This window comes from Eretmochelys imbricata, chromosome 20 (genome assembly GCF_965152235.1).
Source record: "Eretmochelys imbricata isolate rEreImb1 chromosome 20, rEreImb1.hap1, whole genome shotgun sequence".
In the NCBI taxonomy this organism is placed as follows: Eukaryota; Metazoa; Chordata; order Testudines; family Cheloniidae; genus Eretmochelys; species Eretmochelys imbricata.
In genome coordinates, this window is record NC_135591.1 from 18,769,951 (window position 1) to 18,782,310 (window position 12,360).

The following is a 12,360-nucleotide window of genomic DNA, read 5'->3' on the forward strand; positions in this document are numbered from 1 at the left end:
GGCTTGTCCCTAAAAAGGAGAGACCCTTGTTTTAATGGCCGACCGCACGGAGGCTCAGGGTAGGGGAGACAGTCAGTCTTAAAACGAAAAGCTTGCACCCTCATCGAACTAAAAAAATAAAGCCCCGTAGCCTCAGTTCCTGCTCAGGGCCGGGTTACGTGGTGGGGCTGTCGGTCTTCACAGCCTGGGGGGCCGGTTCAGGGGAGGGGCAGCACTTCTCAGCCCCCGCGCAGCTCCCCTAGCAGAGGGAGAGAAGCTATAGTCAGGGTTATGGGTTATTACAGCAGCACCATGGCCAGGAGCTGCCATGCTTCCCCCCCCAGCCCCTTTCATCCCAGCTCTAGCTCCCCCTCCCCACCCCGGCCAGTCCTCACCTCCTTGAGCCTCTTGCAGGGGGTATTTTTCAAGCGGCCCCCGTCCTCTGCTCTCTCCTTCCGCTTGTTCTGATGCAGTTTCCTCTTGTCCTGCAGGGAGGTGGAAATGCCCCCCCTGGAAAGGCAGGAGGGGGCTGCGTGAGGAGGGCTGCTGGGGTCGAAGTGCTATTTTAACCCCCAGGGTTAGCTCCAGCCCCGCAGTGGAGTTTGCTCAGCTACGGGCAGGAGTGACAGCAGCTGGCTCTGGGGTGGAGCACGCCAGCTGTATAACAGCATAAAGCCGCAGGCCCTGAGGAGCGTTCACGTATCCACTGGGGCTGGAGGCTTTAAAGAGACCAAATGGAAGCAGGATAAGTCTACCAGCCTGGCTGGGTAGTAGCCACACAGGGGTGGGACCTTGCTCTGATCCGCATCCAGAGTCATCCTGGCCCGGAGCTGGATTCAGGGTAGAACAGCAGCCCCCTAGCCTTAACTCCTCCCCACGGGCCCCAGGTGTCCTCTTCAGCTGTCCTAGTTGGTGCCTTCCCGTCAAAGATGCACTTTGCAACCAGCCCCAGGGAGGTAGATAGGGTCAGTCCTAGCTCCACTTTACAGCTGGGGAAACTGAGGCAGAGAGAGAAAGGAAGTAACTGGCCCACACAGCCAGGAATAGAACGACGGAGTCCTGCATCTGAGCACCCTCCCCCAGCCGTTCAATCTTGGCCCAGTCCATCGGCTTCCCTTACCCTGCTTTAGCTCTGGCTTTAGGGCCCCAGTACGCTTCGGGATTCTCCTGGAACCGTTTCAGACCCTGCTTCCTGGATTTGGGGTTGGCGTCCTCGCGGATGGTGAAGGATGCCTGCAGCCTAGGGCATGGAGGAGAGGGAGACAGACGGCTCAGTGCTTTGCAGGGGGGGCTTCCTGAGCAGCCTGGAGTGGGGAATCCTGAAGAACTAGGCACGGGGAGAGTGGATCAGCCCCATGGGCCCATCCAGCCTGGTATTCCTCACCCACCATCCCCTGCTGCCCTGGCTCAGACCAGTGGGCTGGGGGGGCACTTTAGGTCCATGTCTCCCAGCTGTGCAACACACCTGGTGGAATAACCTGTCCTGGGGAAGTTCCTCCTTAATCCGCCTTAGACAGCTGCGTTGCCCTGAAGCAGCAGGGCTTGGCCATCCCCCAGACCCTCTGCACTGCAGGGGCAGGCCCTGGTCCAGCTACTGCCACGGCCCTGGAGATGTTGTACCAGCCCCCATCCCTGCGTCTTACCCAGCGATCGCCAAAGGAGGTCACAGTATCAGGATCACTATTTTACAAATGGGGAAACAGAGGCACATGACCCACCCACACTGAAGGCCAGTGGCAGAGCCAGGCCTAGAACCCAGGTGTCTCAAGTGCTAGTCCACTGTTCTCCCCCCTAGGCCACGCTGCCTCCCCTCTGCATCCCACCAGCCCCTGCCCCCAGCAGCAAAGAAGGCAGTGTGCCAGGCACCGGCCTGATTCCCTTCGAACCCCCAGGCCGTACGTGGGCTCCACAGAGAGGATGTGGAAGGCTGGGCTGGTGTCCGAGAGTCGCTCTCTCTTCACTGGATGGATTCTCTCCTGGGGAGAGAGATCAGGTCATTTTTCCCTTGAGTTCCCCTCCCCCCAGCCCTGGATTCCCTTCACACACAGCTCAGCTGGTGCCCCTCAACCCTGAGCCGCAACAGACAGGATCCCCCGCTCCTCCCCAAACCCTGCCTCCCCCTGCTACCTTCACCAGCCTCACAGCCAGCCAGGGCTCGCATGGAGGGAGCTCACTGGCTTCAGGCATCCCCATCAGCGGTGACCTGATGGGCTGGGGCAGACAAGAAACGCTAAGTCCACCCCCCCCCCCCCCACTCACCCAGCATCTCATGATGTCCCAGAGGACGGAGGGCGGGGCATCCGTCTTGATGGCGTTCTTGCAGGCGTGGGAGAGCGACACACGGTAGCCGGCGTGGAGGAGGGCGGATCTGGAACCGGAGGGGAGCCCTCAGGCCATGCTGCGGGGGGAGCCCTCTGCTGCCTGCGGGCCCCTGGGCTCTCCGAGGTGGTGGCAGCTCAGGAGGGGGCGCCCTCCCCCTCTGGGCCCTGCCCAGCACCCCCTAGTGGTGAGTGGGTAGGGGAGGTGCTTTCCCCCAGGGGAATTATGTGATGCGTCCAACCCCAGCCTCACTCCCTGCCTTAGAGGCAGCATGTCCCGGTGGAGCGGGGGGCCCCTGGTCTGGGTCTCAATCCCAGCTCTGCCCCCGATTTCCCCACCCACTCCAGGGGTGTTTAGAGCAGAAGCTCTTTGGGGCAGGGGCTGCCCCTGGCTCTGCCCGGCGCCCACTGGCTGGTCCCGTAAGGCCCCGAGTACCTGAACTGCAGCAGGGAGGGCGTGTTGCAGTGGATGGTGCTACTCAGGCAGTCGAGGGTGTAGTACAACGGGACGTCGCTCAGCTCCTGGCCAGAGGGGAACACAGTGGCTCAGCACAGGCCCCGCCCCCAGAAACCCAACTGGCCACGCCCCCCGCTCCAGGGGTCCCACCCTCCCAGCTGCTCCCCAACTCAGACCCAAAAGAGACCACCCGATCCCCCAGCAGGGCCCCATGCCGCTTGTTCCCCCGGGGAAACCCACGGGAGCCAATTGGCCCCTCACCTCGGTCACCATGCTGAGCACCCCCTGGATCCGATCCTGTGTCCCGAACCGTCCCGGGTTGCTCCCCAAGGCCGACAGGACCCTCTGGACAAAAGCTAGGTCGTGGAGGGGCTCCGCCCACATGGGGCCACCCAGCTGGGAGAACAACAGAGCAGGTAAGGGCAGTGTGCCCGGCCCTTGGGGAGTGGGGTGCACCGGGGGGGACGGGGGGCTCACCTGGTGCCGCTGGTGGCAGTGCTCGCAGGAAGGGCCCACTGGGGGGCCAGAGGCAGCCGAGTATTTAAAACTGAATCAATCAGAACAGTAATTAGAGATCTAATGGAGCAGAGCCCCTCCCCCTGCCCCGCCTCTCCATCCCAGCCCCCCTCCAAGCCCCCTTTCCTAACCTGAGATCTCCTAGTCCAGCTCCACCTCCCAGGCCAGGCCTACCTCCAGCTGGGGACCCCCCGCTCCCCCCTCCAGGGACCAGTCATCCCCTCTCCACTCCCCGCATCCATTCTGCATCTCCTTAGGGACAGGCCAGCACTGGACTCTCCCATCCAGTGGACACTAGCTCTGAGGACAGGTCCCTTCCCATTGCTCTCCAGGGCCAGGAATTGGAGTCAGCCCCTGTCCCGTGGGTGGGGACAGCTGCACTGTCCTGGGGTGAGGGGGAACCCAGAGCCCCCTACTTGCTCCCGTGGCTGGTCATCTTGCCGAGTCTCTGGAAGCGGTGCGTCCCGCAGCCCACACAGTTATACACCAGGGCCTGTTTGCTGCAGAGACAGGAGGAGATTCAGCGACAATGGGCCCAGGAACAGGGAGTGGGGACAGGGCACAGCAAGCAGTGGGGGTGCCAGCAGGGGGTGCTGCAGGGCAGGAAGGCTGGCGGTGGGGGTGAGCGCCTGGCTACTCCACTCCTGGCCTCTCCAGCAGGGGGCGCTGTGGAGAGCAGGGCGGGCTAACCCTTCTGGCCAGCGCCCCAGGGATGAGATGCTCACCTGGCAGAGGCTTTCACGGTGGCCTGGCCAGTGAAGACCCGCACGAAGACCCGGATGTAGAAGTCGGCGCTGACCGACAGCAGTGGCATGATGTAGCGCTGGTAGCAATTGGCGCGCTGGTCCAGGCTGTGCAGGATGATCCGCAGGGCCTGCGTGTGGAAACGGGGTCGAGGAGCTGCCTGTGAGGCGGGAGTGGGGAGGGGGCCCTGCTCCCCTTCCAGTCCTGGGCCTGATCTCCCCAGCCCAGCTCTGCTGGGACACAAGTGCGCCAGGTCTCAGCCCAGCCCGAGCAGGACCAGCGTCCCCATCGCAAGTAGGGTCCAAGGAATAAAGGGGCCAGGGAGCAGGCTGAGCTCCCCTTCCCTCTAGGGCAGCGGTTCTGAAACTGGGGTCAGCGAGGGTTCTCCAGGGGGCCCACAAGTCATGTCTGGGGCTGCCGGCCCCACCGATCCACTCCTCTTCCTCCCGTCCGGTGCCTCCTGTACCCTGCAGAACAGCTGCTCAGCAGCGTGCAGGAGGCTCTGGAAGGCAGGGTGAGGAGCAGGAATGGGGTGCGCTCAGGGGAGGTGAAGAGGAGAAGTGGAGTGGAGCAAGGGCTGGGCCTTGGGGGCAGGGGTGGAGTGGGGGCAGGGCCTGGGGCTGAGTGGGGGCTTGCGCACCCCCAGGGAAAATTAGAAGCTGGCTTGGGCATCCACAAAAAATTTTAAGTCAAAATGGGGGTCCTCGGGTTGCTAAAGTTTGAGAACCGCTGCCCTAGGGTGCACAGCAGAGACAGGTGGATGGGGCGGAGCATGGAGGCAGAGGCCCCGCCCACCCCCAGGGACACCCTGCCCCCACTCACCATCTCATGGCAGAACTTGCCCTTGATGGACATGGCTCCGTACTTGCTGTAACACGTCTCCCCGCTGTTCCCGGCCATCACCGCCATGTCGGTACACGTAACACACAGCAGGCCTGCAAGGGAGACATCCCGGGGGCGGTCAGCTGAGGATTCCTCCCCCAGCCACTGACCTCACCTGCTCCAGGATGCGAAAACCCAGCCTAGATGGGTCTCCGCCCAGATTCCAGAGCCTGGGACAGCCGCTGGGGCCCTCACTTCTGAGGTGGAGGAGGGAAGTGATCTGCCCCTGGGATAGATAGAACCAGGAAGCTGGATTCCTGGTCACCCTCCTCTAACCCACCAGATCCTACATCCAAAGCATCAGTGGAAGCTTGCAAATGTGGCAAGTCACTGTTGCGAGGAAGCTCGCAGTGCCACCTCCCCTGCCCCCAGCAGCCCTGATGCTCCTCCCCCCACCCCGCCACTCACCTCCTTCACTCACCGCCTGCACGGCGGCATCCAGGAAGGTGGCAGGGCTGCCGTATGGGTCCAGGTCGATGATGTCGAACGGATGCTTCTCCGCCTTCTGCTGATACATCAGCATCCTGCAGGCAGGATGGGGACAGATACTGAGCAGGGGAGTCCCCGAGTGCAGAGCCAGGGAGGCCTGCGGGGCCAGTTCGCAGCTTAGGATATCGCAGGACTGGCCAAGCCCCCAACCCACACAGCTCCTCCCCCAGCCCCTACACTGGAGACCCTGCATAGGGCACAGTCTCCCTGGCTAGTTATTTATTAGGTGTAATACGGTAGCGTCTAAGTGCCCAGTTGTGGTCCAGAGCCCCTGGACCACAAAATCCCCCCCAAAATCCTCCAGGCACAAGGCCATTCACCCTCCTGCTTCTGAGCCAGCTGGACTGGGAAGCTCAGGCCAACCTGGTGAGTGGCTGAGAACAGCCCGCTCAGCACACGTGATGTAAAAGTGGCCCATCCCTCCAACTTTACCTGGCATCGGCCAAGCTCGACATCACCAGGTGCCCAACTCCATTGAACTGGATGTTCCTCGCTATGAGCTCGACGGCTTTGGAAGAGAAATCGTTGGCCACCACAGCCCGGAGGCCGGGCACCTCCTTGGCAAAGCGGATAGAGCGGAGCCCCGAGGCGGCCAAGGCCTCCAAGATCCGCACTCCTTCCTGCGCCGGGGGGGGGGAGAAGGGACCACATCTCAGCCAAAGCCCGCACACCCCCCTGGGTCACCGATCGGTGGGGAATCGAACACGGGACTTCTGGATCCAACAGCACAAGCCCCTGATGCCTGAGCTACAAGCCCAAGGTCTGTAGCCACAGCTGAAGCAGGCTCATCCACCTCTGCCCATGGCCCAGCCATCACGTGGGTTACATGCATCAGCGCATTGGAGACTCCTGCCCAGACACTGATGCCAGGAGCCCAGCAGTCAGCTCTGGATTAGGAAGTTTCTCCATCTGCCTGAAAGGCAAACTCCAATTCCTTTGCAAGGTTAAGCAAGACCCTGCGCGCTCACTGAGCTGGAGGGGCCAGTGCAGACCTGCCTGGAGGTTGCTCGCAGCAAGACGGTTTGCAGTGCAGTGGATGAAGGCAGTAAAAAGCTGCAGCATAAACAGGGAGGTGTTTCAGCTTCTCCCCAAGAACTGGGGTGGGGAGATGGTCAAGGGAGACTCTCCCCTGCCCACACCCTCCATCAGACATCAGGCAGTGGGAAGGCCACAGCTGGGGTGGAGAAATTTTGGGGAACCCGCCCATCCTACCCAAAAAGAGATTGGCTTGTCTCTTTGGCCCGCAAACACCTTGAGGCAGGGACTGTTTCTCACTCTGGGCAGTGCCTGGCAAGACGGTGACCCTGGGACTACGGGAAAGCTAGTGCTAGGTTTATACGCACCTTGCACACTTCTCCCACTGCCGCTGCCCCCTCCCCTTTGGGTGCTGGTTCTGACCCAGCCTCCTCCCCTTCGGAAAGATCCACAACCACCTTCTCGACCTTCTCCTCTCCTGGCACGGCAACTGCAAGAGACAGAGCGAGCAGTGGGGGCGGATGCAAGGGTGTCACCCGTCCCCCTACTCCAGCACTGCAACAGATCTGGGTGTTAAGGGGTCTGGGCAGCATCTCTGGGTTCAGACCTTAGGGGGCCTAGCTCTGAACTGCTCTAACGTGCAAAGAGGCCTTGCAGTTTGGGGGGGGGGCAGAAGGAGGGGGTGCCCCTCTGTGCAGGGCACCCTCCCAGGCTGAGGAGCTAACATGAAGGCCCTGAACCATCCCTGTTCCCAGCCTCTCGCCACACCCCGATCTGCCCACTATGCCAAAGTGTCCAGCACTCTGGCTGTTCCCTGCATCCCAGGGGCGATAGGGAGCAGCGTGTAAGAGCAGCCTAGCTTCAGCTTTGGGCTAAGGAAGCCCCTGTGGAGCCCAAACTATGGAGAGCACAGAGCAGCTTAACATTCCCACCCGCAAGCGGCGCAGAAAGGGGACAACTAAGAATCAGAGCCGAGCTCCCAGCATTCCCTTGTCCTGATGCACCGGGCTCAAGGCAGGAGTCTTGGGGAGGGACAACAGGCCAGAGGGTCACAGTGATCCCGTCTGGCCTTGAAAGCTAGCGTGCTAGTAACGATCCTACTAATTTAACCATCCTGCTCACTGCATTGGGGCGGGGGATTTTCTAGAGAGAGAGAGAGAGAGAGATTTCCACTTACTCTGAATCCCCTTGGCCGAAAGCTGAAGGCGAATGAATTCTGTGATCACGGCACACCTGAGGCGGAAGATCAGAGAGACACACACAGGCCTTAGTGCCCATTAACGCTCAGATCTAGGCCACATCCCCTGGTAGACATGCTACTGCTCAGTTTTTCCAAGCAATTCTTTCCATTGTCACATTAGCCCTGATTTCAAAAGTGACTGGATTTTGGGGGCCCTGACTGGAGACACATTAAGGGCCCCCACAACAGCAGGTGCTTGGCACTAGAGAAGGATGGGCTAATAGGAGAGGAACGGTGGTGTTTTGGAGCCCTGGGTTCAATTCTGTGCTTTGCCACAGACTGCCTGTGTGAACCTGGGCCAATCACTTAGCCTTGGTGTCTTGGGATAATTGCAACCCTCCTGTGAGGCTGGGCAGGGCTAAGTGCTCATATATTACCGTGATGGGGGCCAGATAAGTGTAGACAGCTCCAGGCCCCCGTCTTGGTTGTACTTACGTCAGGTCTCGGTTAAACTCTTGCACAGGGTTGTAGAACACTTCGTTGGCACTGGGGAAGATGATCTTTGCTTTCCCCTCCATGATCACAGTCTCCCCAGTTTTCACGGGGCCAGCGCAGCTCCCAGTGTCCATCGCTAGATCAGATGTAGGCGGCTGCTCCTCACGCTGCTCTGGATGGGAGCCATTGGCTTCCTGTGGGCATTCCCCTTCCATGTGCTTGGAAGGACAGAGCTTTCTAGCTGGCAGATCTTCAGGTGGCAGGAATCTCCGGCCCCTTCCAACCAGCTGATTTGTTACAGTTCTGCCCGGCTGCAGGATGCAGTGTCTCATAAACCAAGCCAGTGGAGTGAACTTAGCCTTCATCAGAACATTTTGTGTCACAGCTGTCTCCAGAATACAAGAGAGAAATAGTCCCTGAAGGATCCCCAAATACTTTATAAACTACGGTCTTACTACGGTTTGTATTGTGGTACTGCACTGGGCTTGTTATTAGGTGTATTGCAGTGGTACCTAAGAGTCACAGGCCACAGCCTCACTGTGCTAGGCACTGTTCAGCCCCAGAACAAAGACAGTCCTTGCCCCAAAGTGCCTGCAATCTAAATATAAGAAAAGGCAACAGATGGCTGTAGACAGGGGAGCAAAAGGAAACCGTATCAGTGAGCGTGATGGGCAGCGGTCTCTGTACATCAGCCAATGCCAAGTGTTTTGTAGCCATCATGGCAAAGGAGAGTTAAGGAGGAATCTGATTTAGGACAACGAAGGGGCTTTGCCAATGAGCATGCAAACACTACTTCTGCAGCTCTCATTCCTGTCGTACCCAAGCACTGCACAATCTTTAATGTCTTGCTACTCATGACCACCGTGTGCTGTTATCTGCATTTTGCGGAAAAACTGATTTAGTTAAATTGCTGCAACAATCTGGTGGGGATGCAGCCTTGCCCCATAAGGGTTTTGAGATCAACAGAGCTGGTTTTGGTAAATTTACCAGCACATCTTTATACTGCTATAACCACAGCCCCAATAAAGGCGTTGCAATGATTTAATTACATATGTAGGGGAAAAAAAATCAGTGCAAAAACCATGTGTAGACAAACCCTTAGATCATGAGCGCTGTAGGACAAAACATCTTTTTGTTTTGTGTCCATATGGCGCCTCACGCAACAGGACCCTGCTCCATGGCTTGGACTCCTAGGAGTTACTGCAATCCAACAGCACTGTCAGCCCCATGCATCCAAAAATTAGTCATCACGAGGTTGGCTTAAAGTCATCAGATTTCTTTAAAACAACACATGAGGTTCTTTTTATTTGATTTCTGGCATGGGTGTTCACCTCTTTAAGCTTTTCACCACAAGTTCAAGGACTAGGGTGGTCACCAGTCTAGGTTTTCCCCAGGAGAGGATGTTGTGAAGGCCAAGACCATAACTGGGTTCAAAAAAGACTAGATAAAGTCATGGAAGATAGGTCCATTAATGGCCTTAGCCAGGATGGGCAGGAATGGTGTCCCTAGCCTCTGTTCACCAAAAGCTGGGAATGAGCGACAGGGGATTGATCATTGGATGCTTCCCTGTTCTGTTCATTCCCTCTGAGGCACCTGGCACTGGCTGCTTTAGGCAGACAGGACACTGGGCTAGATGGACCTTTGGTCTGACCCAGTAGGGTCATTCTTATATTCGCCCCTTTTTTTGCAGTAGCTTTCCCCAATGAACCAGTTCAGATACCACAGGGTGGGTTTTGGGGTTTTTTGGTAGCGACTAATAGAGTATGGATGGTTATTTTTTTCTGAAACAAAAGCTTGAGATCTCACGTAGTCACCCAAGACAAAGAGCCACGGTTTTTGGAAAGGGCGGGGGGAGAACAAGCCACCCAGTATCATGAGACTTACAATGACAGTGAAAGACATCCCCACCTCCCCCCAAGTCTGATATTTTTTGGGAGCCAGTTCAAACTGCTTGAAGGACTAGGAGGCCCCGATCCCTCAGAATTAAAGTGGGGGAGGGTGACTCAGTTTGAGGCGCCGATGCCAGGTTTTGAGCTCGTGCAGGATAACTCAGAGGAGGAGGAAGGGGGAAGAATAATCCCCAAATTCCCCCCCCCCCCAAACAGAGGATTTGAGAGCTGAAATTTGAGGTGCCCCCCAAAAAAGCTAAATTAATGCTGAGCCCATGGGGCCCTCCCTGGGGTGCGGGGCAGAACATCCCCTTCCCCCAATTAACACCCCAGGCTTCCCTCACCCAAAGAGCGCAGCAAGCTTAGCCTTCCCTCCACGCCTTCCAGGAGCAGCTACATGGACGGCGCCATATTGTATCCTGCGGGGAGCGATCAGGTGGCCCCCATTCGGCCAATGGGAGGTGCCATGTACAGGGCGGCTAGAGGGACAAACAGCTTGGCGGCTGTGACCAAAACGCGACCGGAAAATCAATCCCATTGAGAATGGGTAGTGGGGGGCAGCTGAGCTAGGGACTGGGTTAAAGAGGAGCCCTGCCAGGTGGGGGGCATGTCCCTCTTTTGGGGATCACTGTCAGGCTGCTCCCCCTTTAATGTGGCCGCATCATGACTGCAACCCAGGCAGCCTGACGACAGAAATCACCATGGCACAACACAGGGGCTGGCGTGAGACATCCGTCGAGTATCCTGCACAATGCAGCCATGTCAAGGAAGCTGCATGGCAGCAGGTGTGCAAAACCTGCCACTGGTTCGAAGGGCCATTTTGTGGACTGAGCTATGGTTCCCCACCCCCAGTCCCATCGGGATCCAGCAGATGCCCTGAGGTCGACACATAACCTGAGGGGTGGAGATCCATAGCTGGCCCTATCCTCCCCCTCCTCCGCCTCCCCTCCCCCCGGAGCAGAGGGGCTCAGTGGGTATAGATCTGTATTCCCATTCCCTAGTCCTCTGCACAGGCTTGGGGGGGGGGGTGTCAATGTCATCTCCCCCCATGAGGCTCATGAACCCCTCCGAGAGCCCTCAGCAGCATCCCAGGAAGGGGTGGGGCTGCTGCAACTGAAGCTGATTCCCCACCCCCTCCAGGGTCCCCAGGTGCATGCCAGGCCTACAGACTCCACAGCTAGACAAGGCCTTTTGGCCCATCCTAGTCCTTCCCCACATATGGCTACTCAACTGTCTGTCAAGTCTTCCTCCTCTAAATGATCTGGAGGATGGTGTGGATTGCACTCTCAGCAAATTTGCGGACGATACTAAACTGGGAGGAGTGGTAGATACGCTGGAGGGGAGGGATAGGATACAGAAGGACCTAGACAAATTGGAGGATTGGGCCATAAGAAATCTGATGAGGTTCAATAAGGATAAGTGCAGGGTCCTGCACTTAGGACGGAAGAATCCAATGCACCGCTACAGACTAGGGACCGAATGGCTAGGCAGCAGTTCTGCGGAAAAGGACCTAGGGGTGACAGTGGACGAGAAGCTGGATATGAGTCAGCAGTGTGCCCTTGTTGCCAAGAAGGCCAATGGCATTTTGGGATGTATACGTAGGGGCATAGCGAGCAGATCGAGGGACGTGATCGTCCCCCTCTATTCGACATTGGTGAGGCCTCATCTGGAGTACTGTGTCCAGTTTTGGGCCCCACACTACAAGAAGGATGTGGATAAATTGGAGAGAGTCCAGCGAAGGGCAACAAAAATGATTAGGGGTCTAGAACACATGACTTATGAGGAGAGGCTGAGGGAGCTGGGATTGTTTAGCCTGCAGAAGAGAAGAATGAGGGGGGATTTGATAGCTGCTTTCAACTACCTGAAAGGGGGTTCCAAAGAGGATGGCTCTAGACTGTTCTCAATGGTAGCAGATGACAGAACGAGGAGTAATGGCTTCAAGTTGCAGTGGGGGAGGTTTAGATTGGATATTAGGAAAAACTTTTTCACTAAGAGGGTGGTGAAACACTGGAATGCGTTGCCTAGGGAGGTGGTGGAATCTCCTTCCTTGGAAGTTTTTAAGGTCAGGCTTGACAAAGCCCTGGCTGGGATGATTTAACTGGGAATTGGTCCTGCTTCGAGCAGGGGGTTGGACTAGATGACCTTCAGGGGTCCCTTCCAACCCTGATATTCTATGATTCTATGATTCTATGATTCCTGGCTGGTCTTGAATTACAGATTAGGATGTGGAGCCAGAACCCCAGATAATAACACGACCCTCAAAATATAGAGAGGATCCAAATGCCCTCTCAGCAACCCAGATCTGAACACCCTGAAAATTTGGGGTGCCCCCAGCAGAACCAGGGCTATAAAAGGGGTCAGGGGACCAGACCCCACTGGAAAATCCAATCCCTCTCCAAAAAGACCCACCCACGCACCCAACTCCTCCTGCCAATC

General features: G+C 57.5%; 1 protein-coding gene across 2 annotated transcripts; it reads right to left on the minus strand.

Annotated features, from left to right (window-relative positions):
- Positions 1-3: 3 nt before the first annotated feature.
- On the minus strand, positions 4-10,358 carry TRMT1 (tRNA methyltransferase 1). 2 transcript variants are annotated; one of them, XM_077838198.1, is made up of 17 exons: positions 10,269-10,358; positions 8,036-8,420; positions 7,538-7,593; positions 6,729-6,850; positions 5,818-6,005; positions 5,305-5,420; positions 4,837-4,949; positions 3,996-4,144; positions 3,687-3,770; positions 3,232-3,301; positions 3,016-3,150; positions 2,734-2,819; positions 2,239-2,347; positions 1,879-1,955; positions 1,100-1,219; positions 375-489; positions 4-238 (listed from the first exon to the last, which is right to left on the minus strand). In XM_077838198.1, the coding sequence occupies exons 2-17, from the start codon at positions 8,398-8,400 to the stop codon at positions 155-157; spliced, it is 1,989 nt and encodes a 662-aa protein (XP_077694324.1). In that variant the 5' UTR covers positions 8,401-8,420; positions 10,269-10,358; the 3' UTR covers positions 4-154. The 2 variants fall into 2 exon arrangements, with proteins under 2 accessions (XP_077694324.1, XP_077694325.1); XM_077838199.1 differs by having other exon boundaries at positions 8,036-8,424; positions 10,269-10,318.
- Between the last annotated feature and the right edge of the window lie 2,002 nt (positions 10,359-12,360).

Excerpts from the sequence above, each read along its gene's own strand:
- TRMT1 (XM_077838198.1), bottom strand. The coding sequence starts at position 8,400 with ATGAAGGCTAAGTTCACTCCACTGGCTTGGTTTATGAGACACTGCATC. Across the intron at positions 6,006-6,728 it reads CAGTGGGAGAAGTGTGCAAG|GAAGGAGTGCGGATCTTGGA; the intron begins GTGCGTATAAAC and ends CCCCCGGCGCAG. Across the intron at positions 5,421-5,817 it reads TCGAGCTTGGCCGATGCCAG|GATGCTGATGTATCAGCAGA; the intron begins GTAAAGTTGGAG and ends TCCTGCCTGCAG.